This window comes from Lepidochelys olivacea (genome assembly GCF_965140295.1).
Source record: "Lepidochelys olivacea isolate rLepOli2 genome assembly, chromosome: 3".
NCBI lineage: Eukaryota > Metazoa > Chordata > Testudines > Cheloniidae > Lepidochelys > Lepidochelys olivacea.
In genome coordinates, this window is record NC_140413.1 from 122,258,752 (window position 1) to 122,285,538 (window position 26,787).

At 42.9% G+C, this 26,787-nt stretch overlaps 1 protein-coding gene across 1 annotated transcript in view; it reads right to left on the minus strand.

The window, feature by feature from the left end:
- The window catches only part of LOC311517385 (plasminogen-like), a 71,522-nt gene extending 49,604 nt beyond the window's left edge, over positions 1–21,918 (minus strand). Inside the window, exons 1-3 of the mRNA XM_084622172.1 lie at positions 21,810–21,918; positions 7,251–7,386; positions 5,084–5,190 (exon numbers count right to left, since the gene is read on the minus strand). Coding sequence (XP_084478298.1) covers positions 5,084–5,190; positions 7,251–7,386; positions 21,810–21,858 — 292 coding nt within the window. The 5' untranslated portion in view covers positions 21,859–21,918. The remainder of the gene's footprint in view (positions 1–5,083; positions 5,191–7,250; positions 7,387–21,809) is intronic.
- Positions 21,919–26,787: the final 4,869 nt, after the last annotated feature.

Genomic DNA, 26,787 nt, shown 5'->3' on the forward strand with positions numbered 1-26,787 from the left:
CTAGGGCTGCCTATGGGTTGGACATCTGAAATTGCAGAGGTTGAGCAGCAGCATCTCTGATTGACTCTTCCCAACCGTGCCCATTTGCAGTGACATACAGCATGCACTTAAACTCCATCCCTATCCGGTGGTCACCAGTAAAAAACAACATTTGTCATGCTGCAGTCTTTATTTCCTGGTGCCAGGTTGGTCCCGAGCTGCAAATTAGTGCAACCTTGAGGCTTTCAAATTCTTCATTTTATGAGCTAATAATGGTGAGTGTCGTCTTGGTTCCTGTATGAACCATTCTCGCACAGTTTACCACAATGAAATCTGTACAGGAGATAATCATTACTGGCACGCACTTGTTTAAACCGACTTACCACAAGTGTCACCAAGCATTCTAATACAATCCTGCTCCACTTTTATTACGTGATCTCCATTAAGCAACCAATTTTCGACAGTCCCTTGTTTGGTCATTTCGGACAGGTTTTACTTGGTATTTGTTTTTAGAGGATCTGGAATAGGCCTAGGTGGTGATTTTTTTTTCAGGGGACTTCTGGCATCCTTTATTTTTCCTCCCCATTCCCCCATTCCCCATGCCAATGCTCAGTGTCTCCCCTGCTCCTGGTAATAAAGTGTCAATGCTCAGTGTCTCCCTTTTCTCTAGCTGAGAAGGGCTGGGTTTCATCAGGTTGGTTTCAGTGTTTTTGAACACTGGCTATGGAGAATTTTTGTTGTTTCTCAGTTTTGCTTCAAAATTTCTTAACATAACCTGCACCACAACTACCGTAGGAGCATAATTATCCTTTTATATACATCAGTGTAAATCTGGAGTAACTCAATTGACATAAAATTGATTTACCTAGGTACAGTAAGAGGAGAATTAGGTTTACTGCTTGTTTATGGATGGGAGTCCAGATTTTCCTAAAATTGAGAGGTATTTGGATCTGGGTTTCTGATTCAGGCCTATTTCTAATCTGGCCAGACTATACTTATGGATAAATAGCTAGTCTACCACAGAATTTTGTATACCCTAAGTCGTTTTGCAATGTGTTCACGTTCAAAAATCTGAAGTAATGAACACTGAAGCAGTCAAGTGCTGACACAAATTCTTTTTGTTTGAATAAACTTCTGACAGTTTATATAACCTTTAGGTTTTTTTCCCATCTGCTAACAAATAACCAACTTTGAACCCTAAACTCAAGCCCATGTTCATTTGGGTTAACAATTTACAAATTGGTACGTCCAAATACGGCCTTTAATTTCCATCCCTCTTTCCATAGCACAAACTAAATTGGCTTCTGTGTTTAATAACATGTTTAATGGGGAAGTTCTGGGAAAAAATCTGCACATTTTTCCCTATCAAACAGCATCTGTGGCTGTGAAAGATAAGATAGAGAAGGGTAATCAAGTCTCATTTTTGAGAGTGTAAGATGACCTCTTGTGGACAAAAGGGAAGAGCTGTTCATTTGGGTTCCATCTACAGCACTGCATAATCATTTAGATGCCTAATGGGAAGCGTTCACTTTCCTTTGACACATTAGGCTATTAGTGACTGCCAGAGGCAGCACAATAGACTGCACGAATCATTGATCTGAGCCAATGAGGCAAATCCTTCATTCCTATTTCCTGTTCTGTAACAACATATTCAGATAACATGGTTTTATCTTTAGGATTGATACAAGATGCTTTAAAACTCTGACAATAATAAGGTGAATTACAGAGGAACACAGCTAAATATTCAGTAGGCTCCAGTAAAACCTCTAATCTCACTGAACCAGATGTATTGCACTGTCCTAAACTTTTCACAGGGAGTTTCGCAGCTTCATGCATAACAGTCAGAGTTCCTTTGTGCCTTATGTCGGAGGCCACTGTACAGAAAGAAGCTTATTGGAAACTAGACTGGATCTTTTTGTGTAGTTAGTACAAATTAAAATAAAGGAATGACTAAATCAAGAGTTGACAACTCCCTTGATTTTAGCACTAATCTTATTATATTAGGATTTTATTGAAAGCCCCAGCTTCTGGAAGTGATTAGATGAGAATTTCAGCTTTCAAATAGAAAAAAAAATAGCAAATTTGTAGCCTTCATGGCTGCAGATAGGCGCTTGAAAATGTGACCTGAGTGTACTCCAATGGCTTAAAAGACAGAAGGAAAATAAAAAGCCCCCCACGTTTTCTTTTTTAAATATCTCATGGTTTTTAAGCCAATCTTGTGATTTTTCTAGCTTGACTCATGGTTTTCGAATGCTTGGGGTTCGCAATTCTACCATATTTATTGATTGGCTTATATAGTCAGCTTGTTTAACAGGAAACCCCCAAGATCCACGGCTGAGATTTTCAAAGGATCCTAAGGGAGTTGGATGTCCAAATCCCATTGAGTTTAAATGGGATTTGGGCACCAAACTCCTTTAGAATTCTTTGAAAATCTCAGTCTGCATATGGTAGGATCATCACCCATCCTTATATTTGCTGGATAGTTCTGATTTTGACAGTGTCCCAAACACATTTTCAGGGTTGACATGTCATTGTGTTGTCATCAATGCATCATGTGTTAATGACACAAGAGTTACAATGTTGTGGTGTTATGGGACAGATTCTGCTCAGTGATTCATTGGCCTTTCTCTGAATTTACAGCCATGTACACCAAAATAAGAATCTGGCCCTCTCATTGGAGTATTTATATTGTGTCAATGGGAATATTTAATTACTTATAAGTGAAGAGTTAATTTAATCTTACTTCATCACTTGCTAATGTGTCCATTGATTTTTCAGATTTATAACAAAAACTATACAGGGCCAACTTTTAAGGCCTTGTTCAGTTTTTATTCAATCCTTACTCAAAGGAAACTCCCACTATTGAAATGTTAAGTAAAGACATTTACAAAGTCCACTATTCTTAAGCCTATTTTAATGGAAGTGATGTGGCTTCAAACTTTTGAGTATGGCTTTTAATACCAATGACTTATTAAGTCAATTTTCTATGAGGAATATGTGAAAAAAGAAAGTGGCAGAGAGCTGTATATACACTATACAGCTGGAAGCTCTAGCTACTGGGTTTGGGTTGGAGTCATAGGGCCAATGTTCTGTTAGTGCAAATAACTCTGGTGGCATTTGGGCCATTCACACCAACTAAGAATTTTAACCGGTAACATTTAAGAGACAGATGATGAGTTAATAAAGCTTGTTATTTTTCTAATTTTTTAAGAGATTATAGTAATTCAACTGAGTTCAACTGCAAAAGCAGGACAGCTAATTCCAAAGCCAGAGAAATTTTAATTGCCTCAACTCTGAAGGAAGATATCAAGTTACAGGTATTACATCATCAAAACAAAATCTCCTTGGTTGATCATAAACTAGAGATACGACTTTTATCTAGCAACTATTGAAGCTACTGGCTTCTACAAATTAGCCTCTTTCTTGGTGTCCGACACATTACACTATGTTATCCTGTAGGTGTTCCAGGATGTGAATGTGAGAGCTAGGATGAAGTTTGATGAAGCTCATTGATGTTTAAATTCCAGTTTTGGGGGTTCTGGGCCAGCTTCAGAGCTGAAGTCAATGAAATCAGTGGAAATATGCTAATTTATACCAGTTTAGAATGTGGTCCATTGTGTTTTTCTTATAGAACCATTATGCAGTAAATGAGACCTGCTTCAAGGCTGTCTGAAGCTTAGTATTTCGGCATATTTTTCAAACTCATCAAAAAATGTGAAAAAGTATTACTGGTGATTACAGCATCATTTAACACAGGTCACTATAAACACTACAAGGTATGCTAGCCAGTTACCCTAGGTGTTTGAATGATTAGCAAATGAGACCTTTCTTTTCTCCAAGAACTCTCATTTCAGTCAGTTGATGTTACTATGTAATTTTTCTTCCCTTGGAACTGGTAGAAGTGGTCTCATTTAAAAATGGAAATTTATTTTTCTCACTGCCTATGGTCTTTTCAAGGCTTGACTATAATTTTACTTCAAGGGGAGAATTAAGGAATCCAAAAACAGTCTTAAACCCAACCACTCATCTGAGCATACTATAAGCCTTGAACAGAGATTTTAAAAGGGAGCTTATAAAAAACATGGATATTCGATATTTTCTTATTGAGAGATTCATTGTTTATAGACAGACAGAATCAGAGGCAGATTACTGTTTTGTAGGGCCCTGAGCCAGAGCAAGTGGGGGACCCTCCCTTCCCTTCCACCTGCAGTCGCCCGCTCCTCCCCACGCTCCTGCTAAGGAGCAGGGTTGTGGCGCATCCTGCCCGCCCAGCACTCCTGCTGGGAGCAGAGTCGGGGTGCAGCAGTTTGCCTCGCTCCCCGGCAGGCACGCCAGGCAGGCGGGCAGAGTAGGGCAAGCCCCCGTTCCCCAACCCCACTCCCTGGCAGAGCCCCGGGCCGGCAGGTAGAGTGGGGCAAGCCCCTACGCCCCAACCCCCTCCCCAGCATGAGTGCTGGACAGGCAGAGTGAGTTGTGGTGCCCATTTTTCTGGGGGGCCCCAACTGGCCAGGGCCCCTGGGCACAGGCCCCACTGGTCCAATGGTTAATTCGCCACTGGATAGAATATGAGATCAAATGCTTCTTCCGTTGACTCCTCCCTGGTTTTCTGGGACATATTTAAACCACATAAACAGAAAATTAAGGAACTGAAAATAAAGCGTAGAAATAGGAAACCAAGTAGGGTTGAAAACTCACATGATAATAGGTTCCACCAGACCCATTAAGCAGAGTGCTGCAAACACTTATGGGTGGAGAAATGTATCCCTTTTTTTTTATTTTTTTGGTTGAAACATGTTCAATGTGTGTGATCCCAAAAACATAAAATGCTTGGGACTAGATGGAGGGTTAGAAATGCATCTACATCCTTTCCCTTCAAGGAGGATGGTTTGAATCCAGCCCAAGCTGGGTGTATTACCATTTGAGGACTGTTCAATGGCCTATATGGAATTACTTTAGTGTTTTCAGTCCATTTCCCTGCACCCATCTCACAGAAATCATCACCACCATAAATGACAGTAAACTAGCAACCTCAGAAAAGTGGTCAAGGATATATTTCTGTCAGGTGAGCATATATTAAAGAAGTAATATCAAAATATATACATACTTCTCTTCTCAAAGAGCACTACATCTGTTCTTCTAACCAACTCTGATGTTTTGGTGTTCTCAGGCAATGTAGTACACTGTTGATCTTTACTGGTGAATAGAAAGGCCCTGTTGAAATTGAGAGGGGAAAGCAGTGTAAGAAACGGTCATTAATGTTGTTTAAATTATTGTCTTAGTGAAAATTTTTCATTATCCATTTTAGATTTTATCAGTCACGGCAGTTTAGAGACATTTTAGGCTTTTGGTAAAATTTTCAAAAGCACCTGAAATGCCTAAATCGGACTTAGGCTCCTAAGTCTCTCCAGCACATTTTGAAAATGTTACCCTTTGTCTGGAGTAGGTTATAACTGCTTAGGCTACAACTCAACCTGCACAAACTGAATGACAGGTGTCAGCCTGCTTTCACACTAGGAAAAGTGGTTACGTTAAAGGAGTCCTAGCTAGCTCATGTTAACGAAGTCTGACCTACACTCAGCTTTTCCCTGGTCTAGCAAAGCCTGATACACCATGACAGACTGCCTTTACTAAAACAACACCACAAACAAAACAGTGTTCAACAATTATGGGCCAAAACATGGCAGAAACATTACATTAAGCTGCAATGTTGAATCCATTCCTGTAGTAATTTATATAAAGGTATCACATGCTCCCTCTCATGCAACCTTCTTCTCCTGGTCTCCCCCGGCCCCCATGCTAATCAGCATACATTGTTGATTTAAAAGTACTTATACAAAGAAGTCCCATTGGTCTAAAAACCAGGCTTGAGCAAGGGCTCAAAGGCACAGGGGCTCAATCCTGCTTCAGCAGCAAAATCCCCATAAACTTCAGTGATGCAGGATCAGGTCCCACGGGCAGGGCTCATGGCTGCAGCCCTGACTTCCACACTAGCAATCAGGAGGCTGAGGGATGATATTGTATATGCAGAGGTCCCAGCAGGGAACAGTTACCCCTCTACAAAAGATACATGTGTGTTTTTAACATTTCTTTAAGGAACTTGGTCCAATCTTGCCTTTCCTGGGTGAGAACTCCAGGAGTGTTGCTGAAGTTCTGCATCCTCTGCGTAGCTTAAGCTGAAGGGAGGAAAAGAGGGGTGGTTCACAGAGGATGGGTGATGATTCATTTGCATGAAAATAGTAGCTGGCAGTGACTTCTGTGATCCTGTTTGGTAGCCCCTTTAAAATGAAAGTTGTTTCTCGGTGGATCTTTGCCATTTTTAAAACTTACAGCAGATTTTAAATTGATTGCCAAGTTATACACCACTTTAAAAACTCAGCACCAGATCACCTGTGGCTCGAATGGAGGGAGGGGAATCAGAAGGTCAGAAAATTCCATAAGATTCACCTCTGGAGTTTTCAAAGAAGCATCATTTGGAAGAGAAAGGGTTGGGGACCCCTGGAGTTTAGCGAGGAAGGCCTCCCAACCCCATGGATGGACAGGACCTGGTGTGAAGGGACCCTCCCTTTACAGTGCAGGCTTCTCCCTTTGCACTGCTCCACTGGCCCCCATCCCTCAGGCAGTATGCTTGGCTCCGCAGTCAATGTTGCTGCAAGGAACGATAACTGTCAGTAGAATATCCAGTCAGATATATGGCGACTGAGCAGGGGACAGTGCTGCAGGTTGGCCTGTTCCCTACTCCATCACCTCCAATGCCCCAAAATCCCACAGAGACCCTTATTCATAGGACCTCTACAGGGAAGCAAGGGGTGGAGGTGGTGCCATTTCCTCCCTCCCAGGGAGGCAAGGGAAGATCTAGTCCACACACATTAGTGCAGGGGACCCTCTGGCTCAAGATGCAGAATAAGAATGTGAAAAACCCAACAAGTGCTGTTGCTGATGTCCTGTTTTCTGAGCAGCTCGTTTCTTATAGGCCTATGTATGGCAAAGGGTCTGAAGGTACCTGGATATTGGTGTGTTAGATTGTTTGTCACAATTTTTTTCCAATACGTATGCTGAAATTAAAAACACCATCTTCTTGGTGTCTCCTTCCATATCTTCTCTTTTCACCCACATCTCCCATGTATTGACTTTCTGGGCATTTTTTTCTTTCCTTCCAAACCTCAGAATAAACTTACTCCTGAGGAACACCTTTAGAAAGCTTCCTTAACGTATAAAGCAGAATACTCAGTCAGCCACAATGGGATATAGCTGTGGGACACAACAGAAATTACCTGCATGTGAATTTTGTTTCAGCTTCACATTTCTCAGCACATTCTTCTTTACGGTTTGTTCTGTAAATCTGTTTTGTTTGAGCAACTATCCAAGCACCCTCCGTTTTTACATAGTTGTCTAGTATATCTCCTTGTGCTAAAAGAAAACCAAAAAAAAGGAGCAGGGATTAAAAGGTGAGAATTCTGCAGTTCATATAATTTGTGCTTTTAAATCCCATTTCCTGTCATACATTGGCAAGTGACGCTGCCATTTAATTTTGTGTGCATTTGAGTTAATGGTAACACACCCTGAATAAGCTCCATTCTCCTGGTATGGTAAAGGTTGGCATTACTGGACACAGGGACAGAGACGAAGTGCTTTGACGATGAGAGCAAGTCATTTGATGCTTAGGGAATGGGAAGCAGACACAGAGACCCAAAGGGGTGAGGAAGTGACACGGAGTGAATCAGAAACAAGGGAGATGATTTTGGTAACAGTATTTTGGAGATCTTGGAAGGATGGGAGTCATGTGAAAAAATGACTCTCCATTGGTGACACAATCTCATTGAATTTGTAGTCAGTTCAGTTTTATCTGTCACGTCTTCTTTGTTGTCAGTCTCCAGATGTTTTGAGTGGAAACAAGAGAACATCAGTCATCAGGCTATCACTGCAGTCACTTACAATGACCATGTTTATTGTTGTTATAATATCTCAAGACCGGATCAGATTTAATAGTCAAGTTGTCCGGTTGTGTCTTTGATTGCAGTGAATTAACACAAAATTGTGAATTGGTAAATAAATTAATTTGGCAATTTCTGAAAGCCAGACCTACATGTTAAATGTGTTGGATGAATATGCTAATATGTTTTACATCTGTGTGAACCAATTAATTCTGAGATGTTCAACCACATTCACCCTTGTAAAGGAATTTGCTACCTAATTAACTTTCCTCTGACATCTATAAAAATTCTAAATGACTATTCATCAGTTAGACAATTGTTTCTCTGCTGTTTTTAGCAGCAGGATTACAGAGAGCGCTAATCATGCGGTTTTATCATTTCCTTTTCAAATGAGGATATTCTTGATAAATGTTTGATACTGAGAATTATTGAAGTGTGAAACTCACCCCTAAACAGAGAGTGACCCCAAGGCCTACACATCACTCAAATCCATTTACACCTTGTGCTGACCTTCTGCACAGGGATGTACTTCACTCTCATAGAAGTTGATTTGAATCAACACATATTGGGCCTGATTCACTGCTACATTACTCCAGTTTTTATGTCAGTGTAACTCCAATGAATTTAAGGGGGTTTTCAGAGTTCACACCATTACATACATACATACTGTTCATAGTTATATTATACCAAATGCTTTTTTGTTGCAGCTATCAAAGTAAATTTATCTCCGTTGTAGTTAAGTCACACATCAAGGGTATTGTTCTATAGGTGCCAGAGGGGGTGGCTAAGTAGTATAAGAATCCAAGCATCCAAGAAAATCCCCAACCTTTCGGAATCCCATATCTACCCCCACCTTACTGATACGTCTTTGTGGAGCTCTAGTGGCCTGCCCTTTTCTCTGGAGCCAAATGTACCTTCTCCTGGAGTTTTCACGGACGTGCCACAGGTAACGGACACTTCTCCTCAATCCTCACAATCTGGGTATGCAGGGAACAAAGCACCTGCCTCGGCCAACCCTCTCATTGACTGTTGTCATACACAAGTTTTACACTGGTTTAATTCCATTGACTTCAGCGAGTTACTTCCAATTTACACCAGTGTAAGTGCAGACAAAGTCAGATCCAGAGTATCAGATATGGGAGGAAATACTCCTAGTCCTACTGCCAGCTACTGTCCCTACCACCCATAATCCCTAGCAAGGTAGCTAGGGTCTAGTAGTTAGTGTACTAGTCTAGCATTTGGGAGACCTGGGTTCAAGTCCCTACTCTGTTACAGTCTTCCTGTGTAGCCTTCGGCACATCACTCACCTTTCTGGGCTTCCATTCCCCATCTGTAAAATGGGGCTAATAGCACTGCCCTACCCCATAGGGGTGTTTTGAGGGTAAATACTGAAAGATTGTGAGGTACTCAGACACTCTGGTGACAGGCGCCATGTAAATACCTTGAATAGATAGCTGGAGAACGTGCTGTGGGATTCACATCCCTAGTGTCCTGTTGTATGATTATGGGGCAATGGCAGTTTACAGGCCAGCTATGGTTTTGCTCATCTCTAATCTCAAGTTCTATCTGTTTTCCAAAACAGTCCCACCTCAGATATTCATTGCTTTCTGTGATCATACAGGAAGCAGCTCCATTCTTACTCATCAGTGTCATGAATAGAAAACAACATTTGCTAATATCTTTGCACCTACAGAGCTGCTGCTCCTTCTCTTTTTTTTTTAACTGATTTAAATTGTGCACAAATACATTTGGAAGGTGTTTATAAGATAATTTTGGCTGAACTGGTAACTAGTAACAGACAAGAGAATATGACAAATTCCTTGATGAAGATAGCAAAATACAAACAAAATAACTGATTTCAAAATACAACAGGCTGTGCATTATTTTAACCTAAAGTCCAATTTGTTATAAATGCAGAAATGGCACAAAGAAATTAATTAACAGGCCCGTCAAATATCTGGAAGGAAACTAATCTGTTCTGGTTATATATGTGTCACTTATAAATGTTGCAGGGCTGATCTAGAATACATAACTGACTGTTTCATTGAGGTTCGGAGAGGGGTCAGTGTGGCTCACTTGTTTGGGATATGTGAGGTTGTGCTGGTAAAACTGAGCAAATGTCTTTTGGGGCTTTTTTCTTTAAAGATTTAAAAAATGATAATCTTCACAAGGGCTAATGACACTTCTGTTATGACAACATTTAGAGCAGGGTGGCCAATCTGTGGCTCCGGAGCCACATGAGGCTCTTCAGAGGTGAATACGCGGCTCCTTGTATCGGCACCGATTCCGGGGCTGGAGCTACAGGCGCCAACTTTCCAGTGTGCCGGGGGGGCGCTCGCTGCTCAACGCCTGGCTCTGCCACAGGCCCTGCCCCCACTCCACCCCTTCCCGCCTCCTCCCAAGAGCCTGCAGTGCCCTCGCTCCTCCCCCGAGCCTCCTGCATGCCACGAAACAGCTGATTGGGAGGTGCGGGGAGGGAGTGGGAGGTGCTGATTGGCGGGGCTGCTGGTGGGTGGGGGGCGCTGGGCGTGGGGACTGTGGGGAGCTGATGAGGGGCTGCTGACATTACTGTGGCTCTTTGGCAATGGACATTGGTAAATTCTGGCTCCTTCTCAGGCTCAAGTTGGCCACCCCTGATTTAGAGAGACAAGGTGGGTGAGGTAATATCTTTTATTGGATCAACTTCTGTGGCATTGTAGATAATCAGAGAGTTATAGATGGTGAGCCCTCTGGGGACAAGATTTAGTTTCTTGCATTTGCTCAGTAAGCAGATGTCACTCGCTGTTCAGATCTAATTGGCAGGCCATTCTCGTGGCTTCTGCCAGTTAAGGACAAAAATGGAGAATGCTGCCAGGATATTGACGTATTACTTAAGTGTTGGCATAAGCAATTTTGTGAATTGATGAACAGATCACCACCAAGATGTAAACTACAACTTATTCCAGCAATGAACCTGGCAGACAACAGGCCAGTGACATTAGAAGAAGTGATGCTAGTGGACAAATGGTCATGAAATGATAAAGCACCTGGTTTTGACAGGTTGCAGAGTAACAGCCATGGTAGTCTGTATTCGCAAAAAGAAAAGGAGTACTTGTGGCACCTTAGAGACTAACCAATTTATTTGAGCATAAGCTAAGCTAAGCTTATGCTCAAATAAATTGGTTAGTCTCTAAGGTGCCACAAGTACTCCTGTTCTTTCTGGTTTTGACAATATCTCATTAGAACTGAAAACGAGGCCCAGATTTAGTTCATTGGCTTCAGAGAGTCATCTTAAAAGTTTGAGAAACTGGTCATATTCCAGAAGATTGGGAAAGGGACTGCATCATCCCTTTTTTCAAAAAAGGAGAGCGATCAGCTTGCTCAAATTATAGAGGGATAATGCTGCTGTCAGTCCCAAGGAAGGTGTTGATGATCAGACTACTGCACCAGCTGAAATACTGTTTCAATCCAAAAATGAGAGACAACCAGTGTGGTTTCTGCACAGGTCGATCTACCGCCCATGTTATATAAGCTCTGTGGAATGTGATTGAAAAATGACTCAAGTGACAAAAGGAAGTCAACATCATGTTCATAGACTTTGTAGCTTCTTTTGCCTCTGTGCATTGACACTGTGGATAATGCGGTGCCAATATGGAATGCTTGCAGACTTAGTGTGCCAAGTGGAGGAACTGAATCTCAGTGCATTTATCTATGTGAACGCCACCGGTTGTATTACAGACTGGGTCTCAGGACTATGCCAGGTATATGTTCTCTCACATACATTATTTAATGTTTGGAAAAATCTAGCTGACTGAGGCCAAAGTATGAGGTGTGAAATTTAAAGATTCATCTTTAGAGCATCTTGAATATATGGCTGTATTGTCTTACTTAGAGAGACTACTGTCCAACTATGGCTAATACTGAAAGAGCTGGGGAAAAGCTATCTCTGGAACTTAAGATCAATCGTGATATAACCAAAGTTACGCTGTGATGGCTTGCATAAGCCCCACACTGGTGAACTACTGATTAAAGAACAGCTCTCGGTCCAGAAAGCCCCACCTAGCTACGCCAGCATGGCATGTTCACATTGGAGGCTAGGCTCAAAAGGGAGAAGGTCACCTCAAGCTGGGTGGACAAAGCAAAGCAGTTGTGTGCTGCAAGCTACTGCAGAGAAGCTACTAGGGCTCCACATGACCAAGGCCAGGTTTCACTGCCAAGTAACCACAGTGTCTTCACCCCACAGAGGTCAGGAATGACAGGTCACAGGTGATAGAGGAAGACTCTCTGGAGCACAATCAGAGAGCACTCCAGAGGGAATCCAGAAACAAACCAGTGACACTGACGGAAGAACCAAAACCAGGATAGGAAATGGCCCAAGGAACAGACATAAGGGTGCCCACCCTTAAGCCACATATCTGAGCTATTATTCACAGGTTCTACAGCCAGACCATCACCACTGGGAGACATGGCCACCAACACTCGCCACTGGGTGGTGCTGCAAAGTTCGGACTTCAACTCCTCCTACACATGTTGGAGAATGTGGGTACTGGCCAAGTCCTGTTAAAAAGACAGGAGGTGTAATGGTGAACCTGACCCAAAAGTGGCCATGGATACAGAAAATTTTAGTGGAATGAATGGTAGAGAGCAAGCAACGGCAGGTGGCCCAGCAACAGCAAGGTCAACTACTACTACTACAAGTGGCCCAGAAGCAGCACCAGCTACTCCAGGAACTGATAATTCAGCATCAGGTGCAACAAGAACACCTAATTCAGCAGATGGCATCACTTTTGCAGCCTGAAGGGGCATCTAACACTTGGAGGCCTGGACCCTCAGGGGACATCCTCCCCACTGGGCTGCCCATCAGACTTACGAAAATGGGACCATGAGATGACCCAGAAGCCTTCCTGGTCACCTTCAAATGGGTGGCCACCACAGCCTGTTGGCCCCAAGAACACTGGGCCACCATGATAGCCCCATATTTGATAGGACCTGCAGAAGCTGCCTATTGGGGCTTGGACTACATAGAAGCATTAGACTACAACAAGGTAGAGGCAGTTATTGTCAACTACCTGGACATCAATCCTGAGATGTTCCACCAGCAATTCTGAAATGAGAGATACTTGCCAGAAGCCTGACACAGGTGGTGGCCCAACACCTGAAGGAACAGTGTTGGCTCTGGTTGAACCCCAAGAAGCAGACCAGAGTACAGGTGGCAGAGGCTATCCTGTTGCAGCAGTACAGGTTCTCCCAGCCAGCAGGAAGGAGTGGGTGAAACACCATCAATTGTCAATGCTGGCAGAGGCTGTAACCTTGATGGAGAAAGACCTGGCAGCCAATAGTCCAGCCTCAATGACACCTAGGATGGGAGCCCCCGGAACCAGGACACTGACCCCTAATGAGGAGCCTGCTAGGAGGGGAGGCCAAGGGTGGCTGAACTGGCGACCTACCTTTGTGTCACCCCCACTTGGAGAGCAGGACCCAGGCACTGAGGCAGAATGGTTACCAAAAGCGGGGTATGCCCACCAGGAGGTCCCGTGGCCCCAGGAACAAGCCAGCTGAATGTAACCCAAAAAGGAGTTGCTTCGAGTGTGGACAGCAAAGGCATTTTAGGTGGGAGTGCCCCTTCATGGACTGCATCTATGGACAGGCATGGATGGCAGGCACCAGAGTTTGTAGGCAGGGCCTGGCAAGGTGTTGCTGCCAGTATGGGTCAACAGAGCTGAAATGATGCATCTGATAGACTCTGGGTATAGCCAAACCATTGTACGGACAAGCTTAGTAGAGTTCCCTGATACATCAGCTGCTCTGCCCTACCTCCAGTCCATTCATAGGGACATGAGTCCCTGCAACAAGAATGCAGCTGATGGTAGGAGGTTACACTGGGACTTGCCAGGTCAGCCTAGCAGACACCCTGGCCTACCCAATAACATTAGGGCAGGATGGGAAGTGGTTTGAGGGACTCCTCAAGCAGTGGAGCAGGGACTTCCCCACCTCAGAAATCAACCCAGGCCTGAAAATGAGGGGGTTTATGGGCCAAGACACAATGGAAGACCCCGGAGAATGTCCCTCCAGCCAGCAATGCCAACCCAGCAGCCTACTAGCACTGGGACACCTGAGGAAATAAGCCACAATTGGCTACCAGAAGATGAGGACTTTGTGCAAGAACAATGGGAAGACCAGACTCTGAGCTGGGCATGGTAACAGATAGCTGTCTCCGATGGGGAGGTGGGCAAAACCCAATGAGTAAAGCACTGGCCCCACTTTGAACTTTGGACCTAGTGGCTTTACTGAGTGATGAGACCCCCAAACCCAGGAAACAGGGCGATGGCTGCTGGGAGTCAAGAAGTTCCACTGGAGGCTTCTACACCGAACCCGCTCAGTGCCATATGCCAGGTACTTGGAGTGAAAAAAGACGCAGGAGAGAATGGTCCCTTAGATTCTTCTGGCTGGGAATCCACAAAAAAGGTGCTAGATTTTTGTCTTGTGCCCTGAATGCCAGCTGGTAGGGCCCAAAGGGCCCAATTCTGCTCCCAGTGGTGGGCATACCCTTTGAATGGGTAGGAAAGGATTTAGTGGGGGCCCCTTGAGAATATCACATCTGGGTACTGTTATTTATTGGTGATAGTAAACTATGCCACACAGTACCCTGAAGCCATCCCACTACACACAACAAATATGCCCACCGTAGTGAATGAACTCATGAAGCTCTTCACCAGGGTCAGAATACCAAAGGAAATACTGATGGACCGAGGATCCAACTTCATGTCCAAACAGACATAGGAATTGTGTAAACTGTGGAGGATCAAAGCCCTGAAAACTTCCATCTACCATCTGCAGAGAGATGGGCTGGTGGAGCAGTTCAATGGGACCCTGTAGGCCATGTTGCGGAAATTGGTCAACATGGATCCTTGACACTGGGCCCAACTGCTACCATCATTGCTATTTGTCATATGGGAGGTCCTCCAAACCACCACAGGATTCTTACCCTTCAAGCTTCTGTGTGTAGACAGCCCAGGGGGATTTTGGACCTTCTCCACGAGGCCTGGAAGGAATAGGAGACTGGGGTGGTGGTGGGCTCAGTGCCATATATGTTCCAATTTTCAAGAATAGCTGAAAATGCTAAGAGACTTTACTAAGGAAAACCTCTTGAAGGTCTCTTGAAGGCCCAGGAACGGACCAACAACAAGGAGAAACAGTTGCGAACATTCAAACCAGGTGACAGGGCTTGTTGTTACTCCCAATGCCCGACTCAAAACTATTGGCCCTGTGGCAGGGGCCATTTGAAGTGGTAAAAAGGGTAGGGCCAGTTGACTATGAGATCCGTCAGCCTTGGAGATAGAGGGAGACGCAAATTTATCACATCAACTTACTGAAGGCCTGGAAGACTCAAGATGGTCTTCTGATAGCCCTTTATTCCCCAGAACCAAAACTGGGGCCTCAAGCCATGACATCCACAAACCCAGCTCCTGTGCCAATGGGGCCAGAGCTCAACCCAAGGCACCAAGACCAAACACTGCAACTGACTCAGGCCTTCCCCATGGTGTTCTCAGCCATCCCAGGGAGGATGTAGCAAGTACAGGAGACTCATCATCCCCCGCCAAAGAAAAGGTGGGAGGTGGTCCACAAAGAACTCCAGGCTATGCTGACACTGGGGGTCATCAAGAAGTCCCACAGTGAGTGAAGAAGCCTTATTGTGCTGGTGCCAAAACCCAACAGCTCAATGAGATTCTGCATAGAATTTAGAAAGATCAACACGATAGTGCTATTTGATGTGTATCCAATGCCCAGGTGGATGAGCTACTAGAGAAACTGGGGAGCTCCGAGTATATATCCATGCTAGATTTGACTATAGGATACTGGCAAATCCCTATGGCAGAGATGTCCCAGGAGAAGGTGGCCTTTCCTACTCCCTTTAGCCTCTATCAATTTGTGACTATGCCTTTTGGCCTACACAGAGCATCTGCCACCTTTCAGTGACTGACAAATAAGGTGCTGCAACACCATGACCCATGGACGCCTTATTGATGATATAGTCATCTATAGCTACAGTCAGGAAGACCACCTACAATACATCATCATGGTTGGTCAAGCCCTTGGGAAGGCTTACTGCAAATCTGGCTAAGTGCCACCTTGGGCAGAGAGAAGTGACGTACTTTGGGTATCCCATAGGGTGGGGCCAGCAACACCCCCTGGTGGATAAGGTGCAGGCACTAACCCATGGTATGAACACATCAACCAAGGAGCAGGTGCAACATTTACTAGGCTATTGTAGGTGACTCATGCCTGGCTTTGCCACAATAGTTGCCCCGCTTTCCCCACCCCCACCCCCGTCTTACCAACCTAGTAAAAAGCACCCACCCCAGGAAGGCGCAATGGACAAAGATGTGTGATAGGGCCTTCAGAACTCTGAAGAACCGGCTAGCTCAGGGGCCAGTTCTCTTCCACCTTAATTTTTCAGAGCCTTTGATCCTTCAGACGGACATGTCAGAAGTGGGTCTTGCGGCCATGGTGTCCCAAGAAATAGGAGGTGAGAAACATCCAATATTGTACCTGAGTATGAAACTATTCCCACAGGAGGAGATTGAAAAAGAGGCCCTGGCTGTGAAATGGGCCATAGAGGACCTATACGATTATCTACTAGGAAACTCCTTCTTACTCTTCACAGATCACGCCCCCTTCTGCTCGCTAAATTCTATGAAGGACACCGATGTCCGGATTGAGATGGTACAGCTTCTTGCAGCCTTATGACTTCCACATGCTCAACTGCCTGGGAAGGGCACATGCAAAATTGATTTTTTTTCCTCAGGATGGAGGAGGAGAGCAGGAGGAAGGCCCACTGCTAGGCCCAAACCTGAGGAGGAGGGTGTGTGATGGGGTGCATGAGCCCCACACTGCTGAACTAAGGGTTAAAGAACAGCTCTGGGCCCAGAAGGCCCTGCTCAATTGCACCTGCTGGGCATGCTCACATTGGAGACTGGGCTCAGCTGAGTCTGGGCAGACAGAGCAGGGGAGCAGTTGTGCACTGCAAGCTTCTGCAGAGAAGCTACCAGGGCTCCACACAGCCAAGACCAGGCCCCACTGCCAAGTGACCGCAGGCCCGTAACCCCAGGGAGGCTGGGAACAACAGGCCATGGCTGATAGAGGAACACCCTCTGGAGTATGATCAGAAGGAATCCTGGGGGAATCCAGAAACATACTAATGGCACAGACAGAGGAACTGAAGCCAAGGTAGGAAGTGGAACAGGGAACAAGAGTAAGGGCAGCCACCCATAGCTCATATATCTGAGCTATTATTCACAAGATCCTGGCTTGCAACCCAGTGGAGCAGGGAGGGTCTGGGTTCCCCTGCCCCCAGCCATTGCCTATTGCTACTGGGCCCTATGGCCACTGACCCTCGCCACTGGGCAATATGGCCGCTCACCCTCGCCACTGGGCGATACAGCCCAGATCACCACCACTATGCGGTGATGCCAGGTTCATTCTTCAACCCCCCTGACATATGCATGCTTCCTATAAAACGGAAATGAATGGCCAGCCAGCACTGCATGTAAATGGCAATGACATTGAATGGGTGTACATTTTTATCTCTCTGGGTAATCAGTTGACAGCAGGGTGTTCTATATTTGAGGAAGTCACACGTTGGATCAATCTTGCATCAATGGCATTCTGAGTTGGGAGTAAGGATTTGTCTACACAAAAACTGGTACTGGTTTAAACAATTAGTTAAACTGGTGTGAGTTTGTGTGTAGACAGTCTTATTTGGATTTAAGAGTGGCTTGTTTTGATTTAGCTTCAACTAAATCCATTTCAAAACACTCTTTTAGTTAAATCAGTGCAAGTTGTATGTAAACAAGGCCTAAGCTAAGAAAAGACATATATGACTGGGTGATACTTCCATGCATTCAAAGAAGTTTTAGAAATGAACCTGTGAAGGGACAGGATGCAGATGACCCCAAGCTACTTAGGAGAGGACAATCCAAAAATACTGAATAGAACTGGAAACATACAATGGCTGTTGTATGAAAAAGGAACATCCCAAGGAGAGGACACCTGTACAAATAGTAATTTCTCAAACAAGGGACTCTATGGGGAATGTTAAGGCAATCTAATAACTACTCACTTCAAAGGGACTATAATATGAGTGTTGTACATAACAAGATAAGCATCTTTTGACTCTGATAGGCTGAACCACAGCTTGTCTGTAAGAGCAGTGGTCACTTTGACAGATCTTCACAGGATGCCACACGAGGCATTGTGCTACACATGTGAGTACTTTATTATCTGATTTCTCTTTCCTTACCTACGGGTCTGTATCTGTTTAAATGAGCTTTTACAGGTCTGGCTAAGACTGCTTTGATACCATTTATATTATTGTATTATTATTTTTCTCTGTCTGACTCTAATGAACTTGGTTGCATTGAAAATCCCTGTGGTCTGAGACTGTTTGGGGGGAAGTAGTGCAGTCCATCCCAAGAGAGGGAAAGTGATCGGCCTAACGCAGTGAGCACAGTCAATAGGGAAAGCCTAGTGATCCCTGACACAAGCCAAGTTACAGGGGGCTGAAAGTAACAATAACCCATTCCAAAGCCAAAAAGGAATCTTCCCTTTTCTAAATGGGATTTATTGCTTAATGGTGAGGGTAAACTTGACACAAAACTAATAGCCACTTGACTGACTACACCTCCTTGATAAACACAATTCAAGCAGAATAGTCACATAGCCCTAATTCTGAAAAGAGACATTCCTGTGACCATAGTGGGCCTCTGCTGGCATTAGCCAGCACAACTTGAAAATGGAGTGATTTTGTTCATTCAAGTTCTACAATAATCACCCTGCAATACGACATTATTCTTAATCATCATTTCGCATCTACAGTATGCTAGGTGCCTTTCAGAGAAATAAAATAGACAAAGAGGCAAATTCTTCTCTCAGTCTTATCAATATAAATTGAGACCCAACAGAAGTCATTAAAGTTGCTCTGGATTTACGCTGGTGTTGCTGAAGGCAGATTTTGCCCTGTCATCCCCGTCCCTAGGAGCATATAATCTAATGGTAGACATGATGCAAGGGATGGTTACAAATAAGAACAGGGAGGACAGACAGGGTTAGGAAAACAGACAGGAGTTACAATATTAAGGTCACACAGTTACTTAGATTTACTACACACATATCTAGCTGATTCTACTCTTTACTGTATTCCCAGACAAAAATGGCATTACTAAGAAGTAAGATTGAGAGAACACATCAGTAATTTAGGATAAAATAAAGGGATGTTGTACTCATCTCAGATACATTCATTACTAATCCTGAAAATTCAGGGTAAAGGTTAAACTTAAAGAAGTCCAAACATGTTAAGATATGAAAATATATTGCTAGGGTATCCAAACAACCTTACCGCTGCCCCATAGCAACCCCATGCAATACCCATATGGTTGTGATTAAGGCATTTAGTGTTGATGGTCTAAAATTAGATTAAATTAATTTTTAAAGACATATGATTTTTTTCTTTTCTTTTCCCTCATGGTGTCAGTACAGAGAGTAGTACTTTGAGAAAACAATGAAAATTTATGTGAATAATGTTGATACTTTTATTCACCCAGCCCTGAGCTTGTGACATGTGCCGACTGCAGTTTTTTCTAAGTCTGTGGAATTCTCTACCATTAAAAAGATGTTACTTTCTTAGTCAGAAAAGGGAACAAAGATTGACATTTACAGCAGTTTGAGAAAGGCCCATGAACAGATTGGCAAGGCAAATACTGGGTATGTTTCTTGACTACATTGCCAACAGAGGACAAAATCCTGTAAACCCCTAATCATATCAATAGTCCTCACTCACATAAATAATCCCTTTGCTTTCAGTTAGGAGTATTCATATCAGTAAGGACAACTCAGAAACTAGAATTTAAATTCACTTGGATATGCTTTATTTACTATATTTTGTGATAGAAGGGCCCCTCTGCAATATTTCTAAATCCTAACTTCCATTAGCTAGAATCTATTCATACCTTTTACAAGTAACTATAACAGCTGTTTCTTTTATACCCCTCACTCCCACACAATCACACACACAACACATCCGTTTTCTTCTGTTATCTTTCCATATGATCTCTATGAAGATAAAGTTGTTATATAATCATATGAACTATTGCCTTGATTGTTAACCTCACTTTTAAAAGTGCTATTGCAGCAGTTCATGTAGATATATACAATGTCTGCGGGAAGAAATGCCGTCAGGCTTTGATATCTGAGTCAAGTTTCATTTGTACAGCACACAGAGTACTTATTCAAAATCTCCATCGCATTCGCTGATCTTCGTAAAACAGATATATATTTTAAAAGACCTAACGTATTGTCTAGCATTTTATAAATCCTCTTGTTTTTATCTTTTGAAGAACTAATCTTATAGCATCTAGACTACTGAAGATTAAATTCCAATCTATTGAAATGCTTTATTGCCCCATACAAATCAGTAACAGGAAAGCCTCTTACAAGAAGCTGGCCACAGAGGAGACTAAAATCTCTGTGCTACAAGGGATATTTTCTTTTCTTTCTGCTTTTTTGAAAACACTTTGGATTTAAAAACAAACAAAAAATAACAATCTGTAATACTGCAATAAATAAATCAAAATCAGACAGCTTTGGGATATTTGATAGTAACTGATGTAATAAACAGACCTCGGGCCTCATCTAAAGCCCACATGGAGTCTTTCCATGGACTTAAACAGCTTTTATATTAGGCCTGTATTGGCCTAGTTTTCAAAGGTGCTGAGCACCTTCAGCTCCCATTGACTTCCATCGGATTTGTGGCAGCTCATTACCTCTGAAAATCTGGCCACTGGTAAATCTGTTGCATAATTCATTAAAGTCATTTGTTCAACACAAAACATTGAAGGATGGTTCATCATTTTTCCTGGCACTTTAGCAAAGAGCAGAATAAATATGTGAGATCTCTGCTACCACTGGGCCTATGTCAGAAGTTTCACGATTTACACCATTTAGTGTAGCCAAATCCTTTGTTTAACCGACCACTTATTGAATGTGGTACTGTATGACAAAGTTGCAAACAACTAAAACTGTGTTGTTATTTGTTCTAAGGGCTGCCTGGTATGACACAATCACAAAAATTAGTGAGTATCCTAGTGGTGCATTTAGGGTGACCAGATGGCAAGTGTGAAAAATCGGGACAGGGGTGGAGGGTAATAGGCACCTATTTAAGACAAAGCCCCGAATGTCGGGATTGTCCCTGTAAAATTGGGACATCTGGTCACCCTAGGTGCATTACATTGAATCAGAAGAACATATACAGCAGGAAATGAGACAAATATACTATTATATATAATGATATACAATATAGTGTATAATACATAACAATTACTTTAAGAATAGAGGGGACTACACCAAAATTTAGATCAGGAGATTCTGGAGCTTTGAAGGAATTCAGAATCTGAACTAGGCTCTGGATAGAAATATTGTTGTTCCCAAATACTAGCAGCAGCAGTTAGTCAGGACTGCAAGGTCCCCTTTCTGTAGGTACCACGCTTCGTCAGAGAGCCTTCATAAAGGAGCAACAAATAGAGATTTGAAAGAAGATAAGTGACCCTGGGCTGTGTGGCTTTCACATAGATCTTTAAAGGCTAGCAACGTTACTAATTTGCACTTTTAAATATATAGGTCAATGTTTTCAGACTGGGGTGCCTAAAGTTTGGCAAGTAAATAGAAGTGGCCTGATTTGCAGAGTTGCTGCACAACCACAGCTCCCATTTTCCTCTCTAGGAGCTGTGGTTGCTCAGCACCTCTGCAAATCAGGCCCTTTGAATTAGGTGCCTAGATATGGATTTAGGTACCCAATTCCAAGCCCCAAATTTGGAAAGTTGGGCCAGAATCTCACTTTGATTAAAATGCAATATAAAGAAACCTTACCTGTGTATAGAAATAAAAATAACAGAAAGACGGCTTTGCTAATCCCCATTTTGGGACAGGCTGGCTCTGCGCTGAAAGCTGTGTTAATGCTGTGTCAGTTTTATTGACTCACACTCGACTTAGACAGCATCAAACAAACAAGATAGTCAAATTAAGTTAATCATTCTCCCGGTTCTGTGACCCACTCTGCCACGATCTAAATGTTCAAACATTACCTTGAATTGAAGATCTTACAAAATAATGTTTAAATGTTTGTATTAGATGCTGGGAAAAGATGAAAGCACTCTCCTATCATACAGGGCATGCTTTAGCTCTGAAATTGTTAGGCCTCGTTTTGCTAACCTAAAGACAGGGATAGCATTACTGAAAAAATACAAAAACAACGAGAAATCCTTGTGGCACCTTAGAGACTAACAAATGTATTTGGGCATAAGCTTTCGTGGGCTAAAACCCACTTCAGCATGGAGTGAAAAATACAGAAAGCAGGTATAAATATACAGCATATGAAAAGATAGGAGTTGCTTAACCAAGGGGGTGGGAGGTATCAGTGCTAACGAGCCTAATTCAGTTAAGGTGGAAGTGGCATATTCTCAACTGTTGACAAGAAGGGGTGAATATCAAAGGAGGAAAATTATTTTTGTAGTGCTAACGAGGCCAGTGCAATCAAGGTGGACATCGCCCATTTCCAACAGTTGACAAGAAGGGGTGAGTATCAGCAGAGGGGAAAATTACTTTTTGCCACTGAGCAGAATGCAAATACCTGCTATTCTGTGTCTTCAACGCCAAGGCCCTGATGCTAATCTCAGTTGCAATGCTGTATTGGCATAAATGCAGCTATGCCTGATTTATTCCAGTGTAAGCAAGAAGAAAATCAGTCACAAATAATGTTAACTGGGTTATATTGTCATTCTACAGTTTCATCAGAGAAATCCCTCTCTCATTGTATTTCAATTTTAGACATACTCTAGGGTTGGGTTTTTTGTTGATGTTTACTTACGGAGAAGGGTTTTTGTTTTATTTAATTCCTAACAATGTCTCACATGCCAGTAGCCGCTATTGACCTTAGGTCTATGAGATCTATGTGGCTACAGTTGGGCTCCTCCTTTCCACAGACATAGCCACACCCACACAAAATCTCCTAGCCAGTGTGCCACACCCCTACGCTCACCCATGTTCCAAACTGATTTCAAAACTAGCAGAGATGGATTCCCTAAATGCCCTCTCTCTTGGGAAAATTGCACTTCAGCGCTGGTTCGTAGCCTTCCAGACTATGTTGGGTTGGTGGGGGAGCCTCACCTCAAGCTGTGGAGTCAAATATGCAAGTCACTCAGGATACCCTGTGGGGGAGGGAGCTCCAAACTGGCTGAGGATGGGAGAGGGTGTAAATAAATTAAGGAAGGACGATCTGGATGGGACTCCACATGTGTTACTCTGCATAGAGTCCCATAAAACCTAGAGCTGTTCCTATCTTTAGCTCTGTGAAGCATTCTCATTTTCTCAACAGGATCCTTTAATATTCTGCTATCGAACTTCCTGCTGCAGTAGGAATTATTCTGCTAGGCCCTGTGTGAAGCACTACAGACAGCAGGATCCCATTAGAGGCTCCAGAGAACCCTGGTAGCAGACTAGAGAAATGTGATTGTCATTAACAGCAGGGATTAGTCCCATTGGAAGAGAAGATGAGTTCTGCGGGAGGTGGAAATCAGTTCAGGGAGGTAACTAATAATTGAAGGAGGGAAGGATTTGCTGTTCTTACAGAATGGGAAAAAACAACTGTGTGAGTGAAGAGAGAGGGATAAGTAACGAGCCCCCTCTTCTTCAGTTGACAGTGTGTAGATGGTTGTAGGACCAGGCTTGAGGCACTATTATTTCCGGGGAAAAAAGCAGAAAGTGAAGAATAGAAAATACCATAAACTTCAGTAGTGGAGAAACTTCTGGGAGCTACTCAGACCCTTTGACTTAGTCCCCAAAGACCTCCCTGCCTCCTCCTAAAATACCTGCCATTTCCTCCCACCCACATGGCTACCTTTAAACCTGCACAAGACCCAGCATGTCTATTAGTGTGCCATTTCAAAGTTCTTAGCACTCTGGAGGTTAACCCTTAGTTGAGGCTCAGCTAGTTCAGGAGGTTGTGTTGTCTGGTGGCTAGGACAGAGACAAGAAGCCAGGACTCCTGGGCTCTATTGCTAGCTCTGCCACTGATGTATTCTGTGATTTTGGGCAAGTCACTTTAACCTCTCTGTGCCTCAATTTCTCTATCTGGTATAGCAGTTACCTCAGAGGGTACTGAGAGGCCAATTTACTTAGCTTTTAAAGCTCTTTGATTCAAAAATAAACCCTGACTTTAGAGATTCATTTTAGTATTTTCAAAGTTGCAGGCCCTTTTGTGAGTTCTGAAAACTGTATTGGACAATTTTTTAATAAATTAACTCAAATGCTACTGAAATTAAAGTATCCCTGGCACTGATGGATGCCAGCCAGGATCAACAGGTTTCTCATGTCAATAATGTGGAAAACAGGGTGAGCTCTGCTGTCACTCAAGTACTGGGGACAGATTAACTTCAAAAAGATGAACAACAAAAATGAGATTTTTGGCCATATCACGACATTCAGACTGTAAAGCAATAAATTATTGGAATACCGCATGGGAGAAGTGATGGAAAATCAAGAGCCGGCTGCTTGTCTGTGGGTTGTAGAATTTCCAGATGGAATGGAATGCAGAGATCTTGTTGGCTTTTTAAGTGTGTGGATGGATAACTAAAGGTGAAAACTGAAGAACAGGTTTAAGTTGAAAGAGTCTGCAGATTCCCTATCAAAAGAATAGAACAGGATTCTACTAATAGAAATTCAAGAATTGTGATGGTCTCTCTGGACTGAGAGATCCGGATAGAATCCTAACTGCAGCCAGGAACAAGCAGATCTTCTATACTGTACAATGGAAAACAACATATATTAGGCCAGATTCTCAGCTGGTGTAAATTGGCATAGCTCTGTGTGGCCAATTTACACCAGCTGAGGATCTGTTCCATTATTTTTTCCAAATATTTGCCCTAAATCTCAGGCTAAATGTGGGATGTCCACCCACTGGATAAGCTTTTGCAAAACTTAAAGTGGAAATGGCTCTCTTATATCCAGCTAAATTTAGGGCTTGTCTATATGGGGACACTCAGGAAAGTTAATTCTAAAGTGAAATATTCTAAACTGAATTAAGGCCACTTTAATTCTGAATGAGCATGTTCACACAGGGGTTTAATGAAGTTTAACTAATTCAGTTATCATTCGGATTAATTTTCCTGAGTGTCCCCATGTAGACAAGACAGGCATATTGGGGGAAAAACACATTACTTGTCACACGGTGTCTGCAAGTTAACTTGTAAACAAGATCAAAATGACTTCTAGCTTTGGCAGCAATGAATTGGACTGAAGTTCTCAAGTAACTGTTAAATTTGTTTAGTTTTCTATAAATCATTTGAATGTATAGAATATAGGGGGTCTGTGGAAACTTTTTACTAGAGCTGGGTGAAATTATTCAGCCAAAACTTTTTTTCTGACAAAAAATGCAAATTTGGTGAAACTGAAATGTGACATGAATTCATCACTTTTGCCAAATTGTTCATGTCAGAAAAAAAAAATCAAAAAAAGGTGAAACATCTAGAATTTTTTATTGAAAATTACTTTTTGAAAAAAGCCCTTCCATTTTATTTTTTAAAAAATTAAAGAATTAAAAAATCCAGACAAAATGTTTTGTTTTGGGTCAAATAAAACATTTCATTCAACCTGAAATGAATTTTTTTGACTTTTCAATTCACAATAAATTTCATGTTTTGGGGATGACCCAAAACAATTGTTTTCAGTTTTTTGGAATTGCAGCGAACCAAAAATCAGTTATTCACACAGCTGTTTTTTACATCTGTGTTCAAACTGTTCTGCTGTAATTTCTCACTATCTTCAGGTTGTTTTAGGAAAAAACAAAAGACTGCTTCAACCCTCCTTGTGTAATGAGCAACTCATTAGCTATGTCCTTTCTGGGGTGAAGGCTGGTGTAAAGACACTAAGGGTGCATCTACACTGCAGTTAGACACCTGCGGCTAGCCCATGCCAGCTGAGTCAGTATTTTGGGGCTCGGGCTAAGGGGCTGTTTAATTGTGGTATAGACGTTCAGGCTCGGGTTGCACTCCAATCTTTGGGACCCTCCCACCTTGCAAGGTCCTAGAGCCCAAACATCTACACTGCAATACACAGCCCTTTAGCCCGAGCCTCACAAGTCTGTGTCAGCTGACATGGGTCCACCATGGGTTTTTAACTGCAGTGTAGACATACCCTGAGTTGCTAGCTTTCCCCAAGCTAAAGACCCTAGTATACTCCCTCCACTGTGTGGTTGCTTCTTAAGCTAGCCTCAGACCTGGTTCTACCTCACTTACACTGGTATAATTCCATTGACTTCAATGATCTACACCCATGTAAGGGAGAGAAGACTCAGGCTTCCATTTTTGTCAAGGACAAAGATGGAGATTTGCAGATGTATTGTACCTCTGCATCATAATGGGTCAGATCGAGCCCCAAAGATCTGGGTACAGGAAAATATAATCATCTATCAGCATATTGAACAGGATGTAAAATTGCCCATATTGTATACTTTCCACCTGAAAGTAGCACATTAGGGTTAAAACAGAAGAATACCCCTCACTCCCTCTATCTACCCTCCTCAGTCCTCTTCATTTTTGGGCCTGTGTCTGAACATTAATTTTCACCCAGAGTTTTTAGCAGTATCCTGCAAGGCCAAACATTTGAAAAATATTCTCCTTCTAAATTGGAAGGGATTGTTGGTCTCTCTCGCCCTCTTTTGAATGACCTGCACTTTGTCTAAATCTCTGTCCATTTCTGTTCTGGTAGTGTTTGCTCTTCTTTGTTTGATATCCTCAGAGGCCAGGTGTTTATCAGAGTTTAAATCAGAGTTGGGGGACTTCAGTTAGCATAG